Source organism: Molothrus aeneus, chromosome 20, assembly GCF_037042795.1.
Source record: "Molothrus aeneus isolate 106 chromosome 20, BPBGC_Maene_1.0, whole genome shotgun sequence".
NCBI lineage: Eukaryota > Metazoa > Chordata > Aves > Passeriformes > Icteridae > Molothrus > Molothrus aeneus.
Window position 1 is genome coordinate 3,042,208 of NC_089665.1, and position 21,897 is coordinate 3,064,104.

The following is a 21,897-nucleotide window of genomic DNA, read 5'->3' on the forward strand; positions in this document are numbered from 1 at the left end:
GGTGTAAATAGATCAGTCAGCCACATGGCGTCATCTCTGCTCTGTGCAAATATAGCTGAGGACATGCTGAGCAGAAAAAATCATTTCAATCAGCACATGCTCCTTTGGCAGCTCTGGAACCAGCATCAATACATTCCCACTTCTGCTGCTTTTAGCAGATTAGCTACTAAACTTTCTAGGACAGTGCCACACCTCAGGATCTACCTCATCCCATTCCTCAAAATCTGTGGAGGCTGTGTGTCCGTGCCAGCAGAGGTGAGGATTCTGTAACATCTGCTGAGAAAGTGGTGCCTGTGTTCCCAGATAGGTCAAGAGAAGCAGCTCCACAGTGTCCTCCTCCTTCATCCCAGGACATAGACATTGTACCTGGGATGTCTTTGTAGCTGTACCATTAGTGGTAAAAATACAGATTTCTCCATCTTTGAACGTGACACCTCCAGTGCTTTCATGTCAGACTTTCCTGTCTCATGCAGATATGTGGGCTGATGTATAACAGTGGAGAAGCTTTACAGCAGTGTAGTCTCTCTTCCCTAATTTTTTTTATAAAGCCCCTGCTCAGGAGCTGCTGGATCATAGTGGCTGCAGAAATAGTTGTGATGGTCAATGGGACAGTTTAGGAGAAGTAGGTACTTTACATTAAAGGTTTCAGAATATTCACTTGCCCCTGCAGATTGTTTGTATGGACAGTGAAGCTGATACAGTGGCTGCTGTAGCTGCTGAGGTGGCTGTAAATACCCAGGATTAAATCCCTTGATGTGTCTAGTTAGGAGTCATTTCTCTCTCTTTGAGAACAGGGCTTGAAAAAATTCCCTGGGTGAGCTCAGTGCTCTTTGAAGCAGATTTTTGAGTCTACTAATTTTTATAAAATAAAGGTGGGATGAATGTGGTTATCATTTCTCTCCAGTAATGGGCTTAGAGGACTCCCTTCTATGTGACTGTGACAGTGGTTTCCATAAATGGAATGGTTTCCATTAAATGGACATAGGGCCCAGAATACATCTGTAATTCCCTGTGTGTGTAATTTGTCCTATTCACATGAATAGTTGAAATTTCAAGCTGGTTATTGTACTGGGTAGAGCTTGTATTGAATTGTCAGGACAACATGAGGAAATTGCACTGGGTACATTCACCCATTCTAGTGTAATCCATAAATAGCCTTTAGAGTTAATTACTCCATAAATTGAAAGAAAATCTGTAACAGCAGACAAGGAGCAGTACAAGATAAATGTCATGCAAGAAGTGAGGGAAGATGCACTGCTTGAAATTGCTTTGGGAACACTCCTAGGAGCTGTGGGTTTGGGGAGGGCTGGGCTGCACTGGAGGCAGCTGCTCAGAGCTCACAGAGTGGCACTTGGACAGGCTCAGGGTGCTGGCTTTTCCCTAGAGTGCATTCTTGTTTGCTTACTTCTTCTTTTCATTTTCTTTCTCTTCCTCTGTCTTTTATAATCCTGATAGTGGAAATTAAGAGACCTTTGCTTTTCAAACCTACCTGATTATCCCTGGAATAGCACTAGCACAAACAGCTGCCTCCCTTGGAGACAGAGCAAAGATGCTCAGAGAGGTCAGAACAAAACTTCCAGTTCCTCCCATTCTAAGCTGGTTTTAGACATTCAGATCATTGTGCAATCAGATAGTTATTGTTTACATTGCTTTTCTGAGGCTTCTCAGGAGAAAATCCTGGTGAAGGGATTTTTCATAAAATATGTCAGTGACAGCAAAGCATTCTGCAGGAAGCACTTCCAGAGTAGGAAGGAGCAGAACACACAAAGCTACCCATTGGACCAGCTTTTAGAGCTCTTTCTGGATTTTAGCACACTATGAAAACTGATAGATAAATAAATATCTTTATCCTGCTTTAACCTCTTTCACACAGCTTCCTGAAAGTGAGAAACAGAGTACTCAATTTCACAACATGAAAGGAATATTCACTTTGCCTGATTTCTCAAAAGAAACGAGATTCAGGTGTTGTCTTCCACCCGCTCTCCCCTCAGGATTTTGAGCTCACATGGCCAGTTTCCACAGTGTCTGAAAGAATAAAAATTTCCTGAAATGTTTCCTGAGCAGAGATACCCAGGTCAAACGTGTGTTTTATGCAGATCTCAGGGGAAACACAGCAATGGGTGCTGGCAGGGGCCCTGGGCATGCCAGCTCCCTGCTGATGGCATGGCTGGGCATGGCATGGCACCCACCTGCTGCACCCCATGGCCTCTCCTCCAGCGTGGTGCTGCTGACAGACAGCTTGGAAAGATGCCTAGGCTTTGGATCAGGCTTTACAGCCTCAGATAATCCCTCACTTCATTTGAAGATGGGATTTTAAAACTGCAGAGCAATGTGGGGAGTGGGAAGAGAAGCCTTTAATGAACATAAAGATCCTATTGGATATATATATATATGTACATATAAGCTGTGTTGCCACTTGGTGGCATTGGGCAACAGCTCTCCTGGTTTATCATGACTTCTGCAGTTGGCAGCGTTTATATTTTTAATGACTTACTACTGGGGTCCTGTTATTGCAGGAGCCTTTTTCTCTATCTTTTTAGTGCAAGCTAGGCTCTCCCTGCCAGTTTTGCAGAGGAAAACTATAAAAGGTGAAATAATTACAGTGTAAGGTTTCTAAAGCCAGAACACTGATCAGAAAGTCCACAATATTTTTTAATTTCATTATTTCTTAATATTTGGAGTTAACTGTGGCTGGAAACATAAGTCCCATGATGATGAATCAAATGGGCAATTGGTTCATTCAGAGTACCAGAAGAAACCAGGGAGTAGCACATCACTCAGAGCACTCTGCTATAATGTAAAGTTTGTGTACTGAGTGAAGATAAGTGCTGAGGAGATGATCCAACATGCCACACCAAAGGAAGAAACCAGCTGAGGGTCTTCATTTCGCTCCAAGCACTATGATAAATCCATGATTTATCTACAGTTTCACTTAGAAGCTGAGAGGTGTCTGATTGCTCTAAAGTTGGAAGAGTCCACAGAAAACAATTCAGAGTATCTTTGTGGGGGGAAGGGAGTTAGCAGGGTGTAGTACAGGACTCACCCAGCTATTGGTGTGGGTAGGTGAAATGCATTTCTGTTGTGGAACTGTGCATTTTCCAGTTATTTCCCCCTTAGCTATAACCTTATCATGAGAAATATGAATCCATTTAAACTAGGTACAGAAAAGGAAAAAAGTTCTGGTGGTGTTGTCCTTTCTCAGAGCATTTTGCACATTTCCCAGTGTTCTTTTGGAGAGGTAGGGCTCTCTCCCAGTGCTGTGCCTCCTGCTATGCAGGGTGTTTGAAACTGAGGGGTCTTCAGGGTAGAAAATGTAGGCAGAAAGAATTTTGGTTTTTTAATGTTGTGCAAAGTGACTCTGGTCAGGGTTGTAAACCTGGGTATCTTCCTTCCCTGCTTCCCTCTGTGACTTCTTTGGCTGCTTGCAAAGACCCACGAGCTGGAATCTCACCATCCTCCCAGCATCCTCCCAAGGATATTTTAGGAGCAGCAGCTCACAGTATTTACAGCATTGCATAATGCTCCAACAGCAGCAATTCAATCCTATTTGGGATTCAGCCAATGTTTGTTGTCCTCCTTGGAAATGGTATTGATTATTGGAGCTCAGGAGCCAATTATGGCCACTGTGATACTCACCACCTCACATCCCAGGGTGATGTGCTGGGGACACTGCACAGACAGTGAGGCTCTGGGCAGGCTCCATGCCTTGTACATCATCTGTGCTGTGAATAAGCAGTTACATCCTAAATGTTATTTGACACGCTGGCTGGGTTTTGTTTGCACAGGGGCTGGGATTAGTTTGGTACCTGTGCCAGTGGAGAGCAGCCCCACAGGCTTTTGGAGACCAGCAGCACTTGGTTCCCAGTGTTGCATTGCCAGGGAAAATCATCCTGGACTATCACACTGATCATTTTTTGTTGAGGCTGGTGGTGTTCCATGCCAGAGACCATGGATGGAATAACAGCTTGAGTCTGGGATCCTGCTCTCCCAGACTGTGGTAGTTGTCATGTTGGGCACAAAATGATGGTTATGGAGCCTGCAGGCAGCTGAGCTGCTCCTGGTGCCTTCTGCAGAGCCTTACACAGCAAAACCAGAACAATCTTAAGGCTTCATCCCAATGAAAGGTGAAAAAAAATGAAAACCCTGATTATAATAAACAAAGCCCAAATCTCTGACCTTTTAGAGGTCTTTCTCAGGCAGAGTTGAGATGTCCCCCATGGTCAGAAGTGGGAGTGGCTGCACTCTGATAAACCAGTTGCAAGAGGATCTTGAGAGCCCAGCAGAGAGATTTCTGCCCAATGGAAGGACAAGGGATGTGGCCATGCTGAAGCTGTGGGGATCTGGAGCTCTGTTCTCCTGTGGGTAAAGTGGTGGTGATGGTGAGTTGGTACTGGAATGTGGGCAATTCCTCCTTTTGCTCTTTATTTGTTACCTGATTCTGCCTGAGTCTCTGCTATTGTTACAACTGGTGTTCTCAGCTCTCTTTGGGTTTACACCATTCAACAGCTTCCTGGGCAAAGCACCCTCCCACATGGCTTATTTGATGCTATTTAGATGAATTTGTTGACCCTTCAGCCTAGGTTTGTTTCATTTAAATTTAGGCTGTACTTTTCTACCTGGATGCCTAGTGGAAACAGTCTCCAAAATTGGTATTTCAATCACTTCCTATATATTTTTCCAAGTTAATTGAATCATGAGAAGCAGGTTACTTAGGCAAATGCAATGGCCCTTGTCATACTTCATAGGGCCTGTTAAACACATAAACCCAGAAATTATTAACAGTTCCCAGTGGTTACAATTCAATGAGCAAATCAAGCCTTCCTTCCCCCTGAGGAGGAGCTTGGTGAGGTCTTCTTGGGGCAGCTCATCCAGCACAGCTGCTGCTGGAGTGGAATGGGATAATGCTGCTGTCCACCACAAAATACTGCATCTTCCATCACATCCCTGGCCCAAAATTGTGTTTAAACTGGTATTTAATGAGTTGCAGTCCTTATCACCTGTACAAAGCAGGAATATCATCTCCTCTGTGTATAGAGCAGGGAATGAGCTGTGATCTTGCTGCCAGGAGTGAGTTATTAGTGGGCTTGGGCACACCTGGATGTGCCTGCTGCAGGTGGGATCACTTGGTGAGAACAGGCACCCCTGGCACATTTGTAGCTCAGCAGAAGTTGTTTTGAGCTCCAGCTTCTCCATGCCAGGTGATGCAGAAAGCTTGGATTTGGAGGTGCTTTTCTGATGCAAAAAGCTGATGAGAAAATGGTATTTTGCTGCAATAATTTGCTTCAAGCACCTTGCACGGATCTCTCTGACATAACATGCTGTTGATTAATGCACAAACTTACCTCCTCTCCCTGGTGTCTAGTTTTCATTCCACATAAGCTCTGATTATTAAAAAAGAAACATTGGCTTATGAAGCTGAACATCAAAATGCAGAAGCAGAACCTTCAGTGTCCCCACTGTTTGCAGTGTGTATGCTCAGGGTTGTTTTCATGCTACACACAACTGAGGTTATTAAAGAGAGCAAAATGTGTTTGTTATTCAGATCATTTTGGGTTTTCAGTGCTGGCAGTGTCTCAGGGAGGGGATACCTGAGGATTCAGGGTGAAGTTAGGAATTTATGACAGGGTGTCTGGGGCTGTACAGAAACAGCTCCCAAAGGTCTCATTGAAGGAGGAAGAAAGGATGGAAGACCCAGGAGTGTGTGGACATGGAGATATGCAAGCACTTGCCTAAAGTGCCAGAGTGCTACTGCAGGAGCAGCAATGCTGTGTTCTGTGCTTTTGGACTCCTGGGCTGCATCTCACCTCTGAGCTGATGCAGCCTCCCCTGGTCATCTGTTGTGTCCTTGCTGGCTGGATCTGCATCTGAGATCAGGTTCCTTACCCCAAGCAGATTTTGCTGAGATTATGCATTTGTTAGTCTGGATCTGAACTGTTTGTTTCTATAATTCACCCCAAAAAAATCAAAAACCCAGAGAATCCTAGAGCAGTTTATGCCTTCATTCCAGAGTCTGCATCTGGTTTTCTGGGCTGTTAATACATTAAGGGTTTTTTTAAAACAGTTAATAATTTGTATTAAATTGTTTAGCTGCAGATTTTTAACTACTTAACCACAACAGATTAGAAGCAAGTGGAATGGGATTATTCTTAGTATTTTCCATTTCCAAAGTAATTTGCATTATCTTTGCATTATTATTGCTTACTTTGTAATCCCTAGAACATGTGTTACACCCTCCATCCCTTGCAGGGCTGTGTGGTGGTTGTTCTGCTTTAGAGATGGAGGCAGGAGCCCAGGCACAGGGTGCCTGCTCTGCGTCTTCAAAGACCAGGAATAGTGCCCAGGCTGCTCTGCCAACCTCCATCTCCAGTCCAGGAGAACAAAATTTAGGTTTAGATTAGAGTGGGAAAATGGAAATAAAGGAGGCCAGAACAGCTTGAGTAAAATGTTTGGAGAAACTGTATGATAGAGATTTAAGTCTAAGACCACTGTGCTGCTTTGAAAGTAAACCAGCTGGAGAATCCCCATGGAATTACCTTAAGAGAGATTTCAGGTTGGAGTTACAATTTAATAGAAAGATTGCAATAAATGCAATGATACACAGAAGATTGGCACAAAGTCAGAGTACAGCCTGGCACCCTGTTGGTCAGGGTGCTGATCACAGTCCTGTCAAATGATGGTTGCAGTCAGATGCCATGGTCCTGTGGAAGTTCTGCTCCTCTCTGGATCCATCCAGTGGTGGTGGTGATGTTGAGATTCTATAGCTCAGGTTCAGGCAGGAATGCTCTGTACCTCCCCCAGGGTGGGGAGCTTCACAATGGAATGATGTAATAATGTGAGTCATAGGATATTTTGGGGATTTCTTGATGGTCAAAGTTACAACTCCCATTCTGGTGGTGCCCATTATGGTCCATTAGCAGAGATTCCCCCCTTCAGGTTGGGTGTGACTGTGCTGGTGCTTCCCCAAAGGGGTTATCACAGCTGAGTCATAGGTGTGAAGAAGAAACACTACCCTGCCTTATCTAATTTAATACCCAGCTTGTGGCCTGGGGTGTCAGGTATGGGATGGGCAGCTCCTGCAAGCGACCTATAATGAACAGTTTGTCAGGAATGATGTGGAGGGGAGTAGAATACACAGTTTGTTTAAACCCATGTTGGCACTCTCCTTTTGTAACCACACAACCACCACAGGCTGTTTCCACTTGGGAAGGTCGACAGAATTGGTCACTGGCATCCAAGTGAATTGCTGAGTCCTGCAGTTCCCTGTGTTGTCCTTGATAATTGTGTGAATCCTGCCATGGAAATTCATGTGATCAGTACATGAAGGAGTGTCAAAGTATGAACCTGTGGAGCAGCTTGGGAGGACCAGGAGGTTGGGATAAGGGGGCTCATCTCACTCCTTGCACTGAGGTGTGTGCTAAGCACATACTGGCACATGGTGGACCTGGCTCTCTCTGACTCTAAAACAAACCTCTGTCCTCCCTTCTGTCTCTGCAGAGCTTCCTTCCTCGGAACACTTGAGCGTGGCCGATGCAACATGGCTTGCCCTCAACGTGGTGTCTGGTGGAGGTGGCTTCTCCAGCTCCCAGCCCATCGGAGTGACCAAAATTGCCAAGTCAGTCATAGCACCCCTAGCTGACCAAAACATCTCAGTGTTTATGCTCTCCACCTATCAGACGGACTTCATCCTGGTAAGAGGACATGAGGGGACTGGGCAGAGTTATTGAAAAACTCAGTTGTGCAATTCTGGGAACAAGTTGTCTGTCAACTGACAATTGACAATTGTCAGACTTGACAATTCTGTCAAGTTGTCTGGGAGTGGCAGAAGTACCAAACTCTGCTTTTCCCAGAGCTCTGTTCCTTGTAGTTAGGCCCTCTGACATCTCAGGAGCTTTTGCCATGAGATGAAGCATTTGTTGTCATGGGTTGTCTGGTGTCTAATGAGTGCTGAGCCCACACAGCAGTGTCTCCTGAAATGGAGATACTGGTAGCACTTCCCACCATCACTCAGACATTGGTTTTCTGAAAGTGAGAGGAACATAGTGTCTGCTGTCAGGTTGGCTGGTGATGGCCAAGAGGCCCCAAAGTTGTTTTGGTTATAGACAGACAGACAGACTGTCTTTCTGTCTCACACACATGTGTGTGCCTGCACACAAGGCATAGCTTTATTTCCTGAGGAAACAAGACTGAAGAACAGGCAGTGCTGAGCTGTTGCAGCAATGCTGGAAAAGAGGTGAAGCATCTCCCACTTGGAAATCTCCACATTCTTTTTACAGTCATAAAAGCACTTTGGTGCTTAATCCTACTGATTCTCCCAGTGATACCACCAAGTGTGCTTCTCTTGAGATACACCTGAATGGGAACTCAAGCAGGAGTCGTGTCCACTTTGCTGTGCACTAAAAATGTGTACCCTCCACTGCAGGGTTTTGTCATGTCTGGTACATATCCAGATAACACCATAAGATACCCAGATAACACCATAATGTAAGATATCCATAACACCATCCCCAGATGATGCTGTTGTCCCCTCAGGTGCGTGAGCGGGACCTGCCCTTCGTGATGCACACGCTGGCTGCCGAGTTCACCATCCTCAGAGTAGTGAATGGGGAGACAGTGGCTGCTGATGACTTTGGGGTAACAAATGGATTTGTCAAACCAAAACTAGGTAAGGATCAACTTGCCAGGGATTAGGGTGGAAGTTTTGCCTCCTAGCTTCCTTCAGCATTTGGATGAATATTTATCTTGTTTTAAGATTGCAATCTTACAAGCCTCTCTTAGTACAACCATGGATTTGAGTAGATTCTTAACTTTCTGAGCAGTTAAAGTACAATTCATTGCAGTTGCAAAAATAATGTAGTCTGTAGTCCCTACTTCCATGTTTCAGCATTCCAAAGGAAAATGGCTTCTCTAAAAGCTTGTTGAAGTACTGCAGTGATGCACAGAGAAGATTGTTTTGTGAGGATCAAGGCCACAATGAGCCCAGGGCTGTACAGAACCTTAGGATGGTTGCAGGCTAAAGGAGCAAGTATCAAGCCAAAGGGCACAATCAGGAAAAGGAACAATTTACATGCATATGCTTACCTACAGATGTGTGTCATTTTTTGCCCATCACCAGACAAAGCAGGGATCAGTTATTATGAAGTGCCACTCAGTTTCATCACTCAAGAGCTAACAATCACCTTGTTTAAAAAAATGAGTCTTGAAGAAAAAAAAGCATCAAGAAAGGGCACAGTGAAACACATGTTGATAATGCACCAGCTCACAGTTTGCTGTGGTGGTCTGTTGGTTGCTTGCCTAAATGCTGTGTTGCTCTGTTAGGTTGCATGCCTAAATGCTGGCTGCTTTTCAGCCACTGGCTGCAATCTGTTAGACAAACTGCTGCATGGCAGCTGGGTTTTAATTTTTCAAGATATTATGGCAAAATAGGTCCCCAGAAATGAGGGAAAACAGGATGGACTGCCAGCAACCACAGCCTTCCATAGCCCTGCCTTTTGATGGTGGACACCTGAGGTTTTTTCCATTTTCCAGTTTCTCTTGGCCCCTCCTTTAGCTTGCTCCTCATGTCATGTGGATGCACCCAGTGGGCTGGAAGCCCCTCAGAGCTGGGCAGGGCATGCAGGGTGACACCACCCTGTACCTTAGAGAGACAGCACTGGAGCAGATCATCCACAGGCCCCTCATTCCCTGTCAGAGAGCCAGCAGGGCTTCAGCAGTGGGGCACTGCCTTACATATACTGTCAGCTTTCTCTGTGACCCTTGCCAGGGCATGGATAGCACAGCTGATGGGACAGGAGCCTGCTGCAGATGTGGCTTCATAGCTCTGTGTGTCTGTGTTGTCTCTTTCAGTTCAGAGGCCTGTCATTCATCCTCTTTCCAGCCCAAGTAATATGTTCTGTGTCACCAGCCTGGATCCAGATACCCTTCCCACTGTTGCTACGCTCCTGATGGATGTCATGTTTTACTCCAATGGGTAGGTCCTGCAGGGATGGGCTTCCAGGAGAGGTGTGGAATGTGTGGAGGCACAAACTGCAGGTCCTGCAGGGAGATGGGGTTTCAGGAGAGGCGTGGAGTGTCTGGAGGCACAGACTGCAGGTCCTGCAGGGAGATGGGCTTCCAGGAGAGGTGTGGAGTGTCTGGAGGCACAGATTGCTCCTCTGGGGTGCCAGGGATCTGCTGTGGCCTTGTGCTGCTCCAGTGCTCTGCACTGAGGGAGGGAGGGAGGGAGGTATCACAGGCTCAGGAGGTTGTCCTGACAGGTGGAAGCCAAGCAGGTGATTGAGGGTGCCCAAAGACACCTGCTGGCTTTGGAGAGCTGAGCTTTTTCACAGTGAGGGTGACAACAGCCGTGTGGTCAGTGTGGTGCATGTCCACACAGGGCCAGAGCATGTACAGCTGGCTGGATTGCTGCCCCTTGGTGCCCATGGCTCCTGGCCCACAGCTCCTTGGGAGGACACCTTGTGGAAGGGATGGAGAGTTCTGTCAGCTGTGGGGACTGGATAGGTTTCCACCTGCAAAATAAAAAAAACTGAAATCAGTATAATACATCAGTGTCACTCCCCTGAGTCAATATAAGAACATTTCTGGTTTCACTGGCTATATCTGCTTTAAAAACCCATTTCTGTGCTCTTCTAGCCACAGTTAATGTAGTTCTCTTCTGTTTCTTCAGAGTAAAAGACTCAGTGGTGGGCAACGAAGACTCGGGACATATTCGCTTTTTCTCCTTTTCTCTCATTGAGGGTTACATCTCCCTGGTCATGGATGTCCAGACACAGCAGAGGTGAGCCTTGATCTTAGAGTAACCTGGACCTTAACAAAAAGGGATGTTCTCTAAGAAGCAGGAAGCAGCTTAGACTCCTCCATGTTAATTATTTGGACTGTCTTGTATGGTTGTCATGGGCCTGTACACCCTGTCACTTTTCTGAGTAAGATCTGGCATTTTAGTTCCAGTGTCTAAAGTTTGGACTGGTCTGTCCAAGCTCTCAGTGAAATCACAAATCAATGTGATGTAGAGTTATCTCACTTTCAAAAGAGGAATACTGGAGCAAAGTGATTTTTGCACTTTTATTTTGTTGCTCATTAGCTGTGCTTGTAAGAGCAAAACCCAAAAGGAAAACCTGGTGCAGGTGTTTGAAATTCCTGCTGAAGGCCAAAATCAGGGTGGGGATATCAGTGATGCTGTCCTCCTGCTTTGCTTTTACACATGGATGGGCTTGGTTCAGAGTCTTGTTATGATGATGATATTGTCCCCAGTCATCACTGTGCAGTGGGAGCCCATGACTTGTTTGTCCAGCAAGGAAGGAGGCAGCTGCTGAGCCCTCAGCCTCTGTGTGTGTGTGTGTGTGTCTGCAGCTGTGCAGCACAGCAGGCTCTCAGGTCTGCAGGGATGCTGTACCCAGCAGTGCTTAGATTTGCTGTTGACATGCAGTGCAGTTTGGGTTTGGTTCTTGGGGGTGAATCCCCTGCTCCAGGGACTTGTTTTCCAAAGTAATAAATCACCCTCCTGAAAGGTTCTTTGACCTTACTGGAGTAAACCCTTGTCTGTCTTAAGAGGAGCCAGAGGGCTGCAGCTTCAGCCTGGGGTGTGGGAAACCTGGGGAGCCAATTCTCCTCTCTCACAGGCTGCCTGCTTCACCTTGGGCAACTCTCTAAACCTCCAGTCTCCTTTCCCCTGCTCAGAAATAGAGACCCCTGCAGTGGTCCCAGGCATCTCCCAGGATGGGATGGAAAAAGCAGTGATGGTGCTCAGACACAAACCCAGTGGTTACTGTTCACATTGCTGAGAGCAGGCATGGAAACATATTCCATCCCTGGCTGTTTCCAAATGCAGCTCAGATCAAACCTTCACAGGTTCAAGATTTGTAAAGCAGGAGCACAGCCTGTTACAGATTTTTTCCCATGCCTCTCTGGGTACCTATGCCCACCTCCAGCAGGAGATGCTGATTTGCCACAGGATACCTGGGGGATCAGGCAGGTGCATCTGCACCACCTGCCTTGAGTCTTCCCAGTTTGCCCAAGCTACTCCCCACTATTGCTGGTTTCAAACATCTCAAGGATGCAGGAAGAGCAGATCCCCCACAGGCAGGATCTGACACACTGCTGTGCTTTAATTGCTATGTTTGGTGTTCCTTTTTTTTTTTTTACAGATTTCCTAATAATTTGTTGTTTACAAGTGCATCTGGTGAGCTCTGGAAGATGGTGAGGATTGGTGGGCAGCCTCTTGGCTTTGGTAAGTAACATTTGGAGGATCAGTTGGTGTGCAGGCAGGCAGTCACCTCAGGGCCTTCAAGGAGTATGGAAAAATCCATCTCAGGCTGATGCTTTTTAAGAGCCAGCAGCTTAACATGACTTTGTGGGCTGAGATTTTCAAATGGAAGCCTCACTCCTATTAAATGTTAAATCAAATGTCAAACTATTTGATAGTTTGACTTCTGAATATACTCCTACAAGTGCTACATGCTCAGCAGTTCCAGCTGCATTGCATTCATCTGCTGGGGCTTTGGTTAAAGAGAAAAACTGGACTAAAAGGTGGCATGGGAGTTGATTGTAGATACTGAAAGCAGTGGTCAGAAAGCAGTGTCATACTCCAGTGCAGTGCCTGGGTAATTCTGGGATTCTAGTGGACTTTTTATAGATTTAGAGCAGTCCAAGTGGAAGCCTTGTTCACAGATGTGTTTCACATCCAGTCCTGCACATGTTTTCTCTACTCAAAAGAATATTGCTCCTAAGTAGCACAGAGCAAATGCTTCATGCCTGGAGGAGTGTTCTTGTTATTTCTATGTGCCCTGCAATTTTAAGGGTCTGATCTGAATAATGCAACAAAGGCCTGATCTTCAGGAAATGCAATGGCTTCTTCCTGGGGGCTCTGAACCACATAGAAAATACAAACTTCAATAACATTTCTGAAAAACATTGGGCCAATTTTTGTATTTAATTGTAACTTGTACACCAGACCACCAAAAGAGGAAGAAGGAAATTTTCTTTTTACGTATCTTTGAGGAAAATATATAGAAATAGCATGATATGTCATTGATAGCCCATCAGGACATTGAGCAGGCCCATAAATATTTGATGTTTAAATATGTTAATTTCAAATCAAGTTCAAATGTTGAATTGAATCAGTGAAACTCCAGGTTTCATCTGAAAACATTGATCTGCAACAAACAAGACAGAAGAACCATTTAAATTTCATTTAAAGCCCAGAAGGCCAAGCAAATAACCCAGATGGCAAATTGAGTCCCAGGCTGCATCCAAAGGAGCATGGTCAGCAGCTTGAAGGAGGAGACTCTGCTTTTCTGCTGTGCTCTTGGGAGAGCCCAGCTGGAGCCCTGCACTCAGTTCTGGTGTCCCCAACATGAGAAAATGCAAATGTTGGAGCAAGTCCAGAGGGGGCCATGAAGTCCATGGGAGGACTGGAGCACCTCCCTATGGAGACAGCTGAGAGAGCTGGGGCTGCTCAGCCTGGAGAAGCGAAGGTTGTGTGGAAAGCTCACAGCACCTCCAGGGCCTGAATGGGCTCCAGGGAAACCAGAGAGGGACTTTGCACCAGGAACTGGAGTGACAGGACAAGGGGGAATGGGTACCCATGGAAAGAGGGGAAATTTAGGTCAGATGTTAGGAAGAAATTCTTCCCTGTGAGGTGGTGAGACTCTGGCACAGGGTTCCCAGGGAGGCTGTGGATGTCCCAACCCTGGCAGGGCTCAAAGCAAGGTTGGGTAAGGCTTGGAGCAGCCTGCTCTAGTGGGAGGTGTCCCTGCCCATGGCATGGGGGCTTGGGATTAGAGGAGCTTTAAGGTCCACTTAACAATCTGTGATGATTCTGTGGTGAAATTGCTGTGAAATCCTGTTTCAGGGGCTGAGGTGGGCTGCAGCACAGGAGCCATGGGTCCAGGCTGAGTAATGGGTCAGCATCTCCTCCTTCAGAGTTACAGGGCCAAGTGTTCAATAACAGAGAAAAATGGATGTTAAGGATATATGGGATTGAGTTTTGTGCTTTCTTCTTGAACATTGTTCAGTGCCTTTCTTTGGACCTCTAAATCATTCCAGTCCTAATGGTTTTGTGCTTTGGAGAATGTGTTTTCTCTGTAGCAAAAAGAAGATAATAAAACTAAATGTGCAATGTATTGTTGTGGCCCAAAAACTCAATTCTGTGAGAAAGAACACATTTTATTGCAGAGATTCCTTCTGATTGGAGTTTGTGAAGACAAACTTCTCCATATATTTTGTTGTGGCCCAAAAGCTCAATTCTGTGAGAAAGAACACATTTTATTGCAGAGATTCCTTCTGATTGGAGTTTGTGAAGACAAACTTCTCCATATGTAGGCATGGAGCTGGTGAGTTCTGAGACTTTTGCAAGCCCCTGCAGACAATGTTTGATGTTTTATCTCCCCACAGATGAATGTGGAATTGTCGCTCAGATTTCTGAGCCTTTGGCTGCAGCTGACATCCCAGCCTACTACATCAGTACTTTTAAGTTTGATCACGCCTTGGTGAGTATGAAAACAGCTTCTCTGGAGTAGGGGAGATCTTTTCTTAGGAGAAAACATTATGAGAATGTCACTTCTCGTCTGGATAGCTCGTTGGAGTGCCTTTGCTCCAGCCCAGCAAATTCCTGTCTTCTCCTGGCTGTCCCTGCCCTGCATGGCTCCTGAGCCAAGCCTGGCCCTACCCAAGGCAAAGCTGTGTTAGTGAGTGTTGTTCTCAGTCCTTACCTGCACTGATGGAAACTTCACACCCTCCCTGAGCACCTTCTTCCACTGCATCTGTATCTTCTATTACAAACAGCCACAAACCCTTCCATTTGCTTCCTAAAGTAGTTGCAGGCTCCAGACCCTCAGGACAGGCTGTGACAGCCCACCCTTAAGGGGAAGGTGCTTCCTTAGGTGCTTCCTTCCCTTAAGGAAGGGTCACCACAGGTGCCTTTGTGTGTTGGGAACTTTTTGGACAGTCCACCAGTAGCAGACCCCTGCCTTCATCTCTTGGTGTCTGCCCTGTCCTAACCTTTGCTTTCTGACACCCATCTCTTAGCTCTGCTGTCCCTGCATCTTCCTGGTTTGTGATAAGCAAGCAAGAATTGCCAGCAGAGCAGGAGAAGGTGATTTTGAAGCAGATAAGGTTGTTCCCATGTTTGTTCTCATAAGTGCCCATCAGCAGCTGCAGCACAGTCATCAACACGAGAGTCTTGCCGTCCTTGGAGAGTTCTCTTGGTTTTTTGTACTGATGGATATTTTAATTCTAGGCCTACCTGTGCTCTTCCTTTGTAAAGAAAACACCCTCAAAAACGAGGAATGTCCCTAGAAAGGGAAAATGCAATGCCTGTAGCCACAAATGGGATGGCATTTTTCTTGGAACCCATTTCCCCAGTCCTGCAGGAGGGAGTCAGCTGCTTTATACTATTCTTTTTTTTTTTTTCTCTTAAATGTGCCCTTTATTGCATTATACTTCTCTCTCCATCACTTACAAATTCACTATTGAGGTCCTACCTTTGACCTGTAAAAGCTCTAGTGAGATCAAAGCAGGTTTGGGGTTTTATAATGACTTTGTTTTTTCACAGTTGGTGTGAACCATTCACAGCTGATGGGTCATGTGTGTAAAGAGTAAAAGTAAATATTATTTCAGATAGCAAAGGTCAGAGTGTTATATATGTTTGTCTTATATTTTTAATATTAACTGTGCTGATAAGATAAGCTAATAAAACACCATTTAAAAATCAATACTGTTAGCTTTGCCTCCCATTTCTGCCCATTGTGTGGCCCCAGGTGTGCACTTTCTGTGCAGAGCACAAGGTGCAGAGTGCTTCTACATGTCAAGCCATATCTGGAGAGCTCAGCCCTATCAGCTAAAATAGATCTGTAGCTGAAAACTTAAACCACACAATTGCAATGACTCTGCAGCAGCTCCACCTTCTCAGAGTGCTCATCCTGCTGCCTCCAGCCCAACAGATCCTGCTCCCAGCAGCTGGCAGGGTGCTGGGGGGCCATGCAGGTCTTCCTTACTCAAAGCAGTGTTCCAGTGGTTTTCTTTGCTCCTTACTGTTTTCTTTGTGTATGGTTTTGAAAGCCTTTTCAGCTGTACAGTGCTGTTCCAGTTGTCAAACCCTTCCATCCTTTGGAAGGTGCATTTTTTGCCTGACTTTGCTCTGGGTGTGCTGGCTGGCCTGGATGCTTGTTGGCTCTAGGGTGGTTTTGTTGGCCAAGACCCTGACCTAGATTTTGTCATGTTTTCCTTAACTTTGCTCCCAGATACTTTGACTTCTAGTGACATTCCATGAGGACTAAATGTATCTTGAACCCTTCCTCTAAATTCTCCCTTTCTTTAATTAAGGTAGTTCAGTACCTGTTGTCAGCAACTTAGAGCACTGTATAAAAATGTGTTGTTCCCTTTGATCTGATCTTTTTTCTCTTGTCCATCTTTAGGTGGTTTGTGTTACTTAATTTTTATTTGACCTGGGTGTAATACTCAGATCTTCCTGCCATGCTGTAGCTGTAGATGTTTACCCTGATAATCGGGACTTGTGCTAGAGACGAAATCCCTTTGGGAGACAATGTTGAGATGGGAACCTCCAGGTGTCTGGTGTGTCCCGGGGGTGATGCAGGGCCAGGCTGGACAGAATCGTGGTTACCAGCTCCCTCTAGAGAGAGCAGGGAGGAAGAGTTGCCTTTCCAGGTGCTCTGCTCTTGCTGCCTCATGCCCACTGGTGCCTGGCTCTCTTTCACCAGCATTTTGCTTCTCAAGAGGCTGGAGCTGTGTCTGGGATGTAATTTGGAGCTTTGGTTCTTCCTTCCTGGCCAGTGCTTTGATCTGCACTCTACCTGAGAAGGGAGCACAGTGCACTTTGGGCAGGGGTCACTTCCAGGGGCAGGGACGGGGAGGGTGGCAAACCAGAATGGGTCCTACAAATCACAGCTGTTTGCACATCTGTCCTGGGAAAAACCCTGCCAAAACCTTTGTGGGGTGATTGATATAATTTCTGTGCTGGAAATTTTGCCTGAGTGAAGGAGCACAGTGTTTCATGGAGGAGATGGGGCTGTGCAAGTCAGAGCAGCTGGCCAGAGTGGGCCAGAGCTGCTTCCTCCTGCCTCTGGCCAGGGCTGAGGAATCAGAGAGACCCACTGGGCATCACTGGGGCTGGCTAGAGGAGGGCGGTTTAAAAAATTGACAACTATGTCTTTCCTCATTATCTTATGTAGAGGAAAAGAGTCAAACAGCTTCTTGCACTGCAGTGTTCAGTGTACTGGGAAAAATAATGAAGGGGAGGCAGTGGAGAATCCTGCCTCAAAGTCCTGTTCCCTATAGGGGAGGTGTCCTGGGGTTTGCCTTCTAAACCAGAAGAGTTTGCTGTATGCTTGTTTTAAGATGATTTTCTTCCTTTCCAAATGACTTTTGTTCACACATCATCAGAGTTGACTGCTGTTATTCCATCTTCCTATTGGAGAATTGAACATTTTTCTTGTTATTTCTCGTGGGGTTTTCCCTCAGTTTTGTTAAAAACCTCACAGAAAGACACAACCACTTGTATTTCCACTGTCTGAGCTCTTGAGAGTGTCCAGTGAATTCAGGTATTGTACTCTTGGCCTTAAATACCTTGTAGAGGAGACAGTTCCTTCTTCAATTTACTTGATATGAATCATATTGGCTTCTTGCAGCAACTTAGGGATAAATTTATTTTTCCCTCAGTCCTCTTTCCACTTTTCAGGAGCTGCCAGTGTCTTAGAGTTTATGTAGAGTTCAGACACACTTTTTCTGCCAGATGTAGTTTCTGCCAGATTTACTTTTGATGTTCTTTTCTGCCAGTGACAGCCACTCTGAGATATTTTGCATCTTCTGTTACAAGAGGTTTTTCTTGCAGTAAACATGAAAAGACATTATTAATAATACAGACTTCTATGGTTCAGTCTCCTCACAAGGCTGGATAAGAAAGCACCACAAACAGACTGGTAGCTCTCTTCCTCTTTTGATGGCTGTGTTCTCCTGTCACCCACCATGGCCTTCCCATCCCCACCTGCAGGTCCCAAACCTGTAGGGTGCCCCAAGAGCCTCATGGAGCCCTCAGGCAGCCACACAAATCCATCAGCACCTTGCATGAGTCAGCTCCTGGCATGCAAGGGCTTCACCAGCAAAAGGAAGGGAAAGGAGGGGACAGGAAGAGCAGAGAGTATTGAAATAAAACCAATATAGATGGACAGGATGTGCCTGAGCTGGTCTGGCCCTTGGTGCTGAACCAGACAGCAGCACTGTGGTGTTTGACCCCACAGACACTTTTGCCTGGCTGGGTGTGTGGTGTTTCACCCCACAGACACTTTTGGCTGCCTGGGTGTGTGGTGTTTCACCCCACAGACACTTTTGGCTGCCTGGGTGTGTGGTGTTTCACCCCACAGACACTTTTGGCTGCCTGGGTGTGTGGTGTTTCACCCCACAGACACTTTTGGCTGCCTGGGTGTGTGGTGTTTCACCCCACAGACACTTTTGGCTGCCTGGGTGTGTGGTGTTTCACCCCACAGACACTTTTGCCTGCCTGGGTGCTGCAGCTGGGCACTGGGGACAAGTCCAGGCCTGCAGGAGCTCTGGTGGTGCTGGGATGGAGCTTTCCCCCATAACAGGGGCTGCTCCTCAGGTTTCCCTCTGTGGAGAAGCTTTAAGGGGATGGTGAAGGAAAGGAGTCGGTTTTGATGGAGGGTTTGGATCCAGAGCTTTATTCTGGCCCACAGCCTCTGAATCCAGCACCAGCTCCAACAGAACTCCCTGAGCCCGTGGTTGCTGCTCCTTTAACCCTGGGGAGAGGGGCAGGGAAGGGGCAGGGAGCCACCAAGCAGGGACAGGAGGGGAGGGACAAAGGGACAAAGGACACCTGGATGGCCCAGTGCCCCCCAGGGGTAGAGGGCATCCTTTGGATCTGCCAATCACTCAGTGCCCTTCTGGAATGCCAGGACTGACAGACAGTGCTGGGAGGGGTCAGGGAGGGAAAGGAGAGGTGAGTGACACACCTGGGAGGGAATCTGCAGGGAGAAACCCGGGGTATCTGAGGCAAACCAGGACATCACACTGCAACATCAGAGACAGAGAAACCCCAACACAGTTGGCTTCCCATGAGCATCCCCCACACAACAGCAAACCCTCTGCATCTCACTTAGAGTGTTTGCTCTGGGGGTACCATGGGTGAGCAGGGATTTCCTTGCACTGGAGCCCTTTCTCAGGTGTAAGCAAAAACCAGCAAAGTGTCTCTGCCTCCTTGGGACTTGTAGGGGGATAGAATGTAAGAAAATAAAGATAGTGTAGAAAGTGATCTCACCCCTAAGGAGCTGCAGCTGGGCCAATTAGCAAAGATCAGGAGCAGGCCTGACTTTAACAGCCACAGCTGTGACCAGTGAGAGGAAGATGCTATAAAAGAGTGGGGGTGGCTGGGTGAGAGGGAACTGGGGTCAGTGGCTGCTTTGTGAAGAAGAAAGAGTCAGTGCTCTGAGGAGCTGCCCATGAGAAACACCAAGAAGGTGTGAAACTATTGTGATAGGAGACAGCAGCATGGAACCCAGGGACTGGTCTGGCTTTGTCTCCTGCCTCTCTTTTCCTTGTCACCCCTTTTGCTGGAACATGACCTTTCTTTTTGTTTTCTTGCAGGTACCTGAAGAAAATATAAATGGTGTGGTCAATGCACTCCAAGTCAGTCAAGCTGAAAAGCATTAGAAATCTTCTGAGCTGGTTCCAGATGCTTTTTATTATTCTAATAATAATAATTATTATTATTATTATTATTCTTTTTTTCTCACAGTATTTCTTGAAAAATCTGATTACAGAGAGTGACATGAAAAGAGACTGTGGAAAGTTGAGCAGAAACAGCTCCAATAAGCCTTTGTTTTAATTATTATTATTATTATTGTTATTATTATTATTATTATTGTTATTTTATTAAATTTATGAATGAGGGGCAGGAGGAAAGGGAGTTTGTATGGTTTCCTGATGTTCAGCTCCGAGGTGAAGTGAACCCTGGCTGTGCTCAGTGTGGAAGGAGCTGCCTGGGGACACCTGGGGACACCCAGCATGGATGGCCCTGGGCACACTGTGAGAGCAGGGGTGGCTCAAGAGCAGGTGGACAGACTGCTGCCTCAGAGAGCCCTGAAAACCAGAAACAAAGTGAAATATGGAATTAAACAGAAAAGACCTGGCATAGTACTGGCTTGTCTCCTTGCATCAGCCTTCTGAGGACTGTCCATCACTGCCTGTGTTGAGATAGGATCCAAAGGGTTCTGTTTCCCCTAACAGAACAATTTGGTGTTGGAAAAGAGGAAAGTATCCAATTGTTTGACATTTCCCCTTTTTCTTTCTCCCTGCAGTCAAAGCCTGGCTGCTCTGAGAAAGCCTGGGCAGGGGAGCCCAGCTCTGGCCAGCTCCTGGCAGGTGGTGTCACCCAGATTTGGGTTTGCTTTGAAGCTTGGCTGGTTTGGGTCAGTTGTTTCCAGTCCCTCCCTCACTGCTCCAAGTATTCTCTTGTCCCCTGCTCCAGGGGTGCTGTTGTCCCCTAACCCCACATCAGAGCCTTCCCCCAGCCCTTGTTGTTCCTCAGGGCCAGCAAGAGGAGGGGAAGGCCTCTTTTCTCCTGTCCCCTCAGGCTTTTCCCATCCAGTGTGCACTCATGGGAAATAAAGGATTGCCCAGGGTCCCTGAGTAGCTGCTCTTGCACATCCAGGCCACCCTGGCCAAGAGCCACAGCTGGCTGCCTCTGCCAGGGCCAGGAGGTGCCTGAGTCTTGTGGGGACCCTCCTGCAGTTTTTCATCACACAGGTGGAAATTGCTGCTGACTGGGGAAAGCAGAGTGGTGCTGAAAATGCCTCAAACCTGCTGGCATCTGGTCCTGCACAGAAGATGATGGGGCTTTTCCCATGGGGAAGCAGCAGTGTGTGTTTCCTCCTGGCTTGTACCATGGCTGAGGGCAGGAGGAGCCTGGCACCAAGGTCCCAGTGGCACCTGTGTCCTGGTTGTGCCCTGGCCACTGCCAGCACTGTGCAGGACAGCAGTGCTGGGACAGAAGCGTTACCCAGGGTGTGGGTGCCAGCACTCTGCCCCACTGTGACCATGCCAAAGGGCTGCTGAGAGGAGGAGCTGCCTGCACAGGACCTTGCTGCTGTGATTACCAGCCCCAGCTTATCTTGCATTTCTTAACTTCTTCCACTTCAGCCTTGACATAAAGAATTTGCAGATCTTGCCTTTTTCCTGAGGGCTTTCCAGCCATGCTTCAGAGACAGCCCCTGGCAGGATTTCCCTGAGGCTGTGCCATACCCAGCTGTGAGCCAGGGTGTTGCACTCATCTGGAGGCAGTAAGCAAACGCCTGGGATCATGCCATGGGCATGGTTTTACTGGTGTGTAGGACAAGCAAACACAGACACAGCTGCTGGATTGGTTCTGCATTCACAGTACTGGAGGGCCAAGCAGTTATGGTTTCTGTTGCTGTTGGATTCAAACTGAGTTTTAAATCTGATTTTTTCACCAGTGGGATGTTATGTGGCATCTAGACAAGGAGTCAGAGCAGCCATGGGAAAAAGCATGGATAACTTTCCTTGGTTGGCCCTACTGGAGCTGCAGCATCCCTGCTGAGGAGCACTGAGGCAGACGTTCAGTGCTTCACCAAACAGGATGTCCTGCTGCTCCTTACATGGGTTTTCAGAATTGTCCCATGAGGTGTTTATATTCACTCCAGATTTCTGGGCTAAAGGTTCATTCTGGATGTGGCACTGTGCATCTCTGGGTGTTTGTTTGGAAAGGTGCTTTGTTCTGCTGCCAAGGACACGGGCACAGGCTGTCAGTGCAGTGCTGAAGGCATTGGAGGGTTTGCTGTGGCTGTGCCCAGTGCTGTGGGCACTGACTGGGCTGGCAGCAAGGCCAGGGGTGGCTTTTCCCCCCAGATGTTGTCA

The 21,897-nt window shown here is 46.9% G+C and overlaps 1 protein-coding gene across 1 annotated transcript in view; it reads left to right on the forward strand.

The window, feature by feature from the left end:
• Positions 1–20,160, forward strand: part of CASTOR2 (cytosolic arginine sensor for mTORC1 subunit 2) — a 121,375-nt gene extending 101,215 nt beyond the window's left edge. Inside the window, exons 3-9 of the mRNA XM_066563593.1 lie at positions 7,495–7,688; positions 8,530–8,662; positions 9,844–9,967; positions 10,664–10,774; positions 12,141–12,223; positions 14,389–14,483; positions 19,609–20,160. Coding sequence (XP_066419690.1) covers positions 7,495–7,688; positions 8,530–8,662; positions 9,844–9,967; positions 10,664–10,774; positions 12,141–12,223; positions 14,389–14,483; positions 19,609–19,674 — 806 coding nt within the window. The 3' untranslated portion in view covers positions 19,675–20,160. The remainder of the gene's footprint in view (positions 1–7,494; positions 7,689–8,529; positions 8,663–9,843; positions 9,968–10,663; positions 10,775–12,140; positions 12,224–14,388; positions 14,484–19,608) is intronic.
• The last annotated feature ends 1,737 nt before the right edge of the window (positions 20,161–21,897 follow it).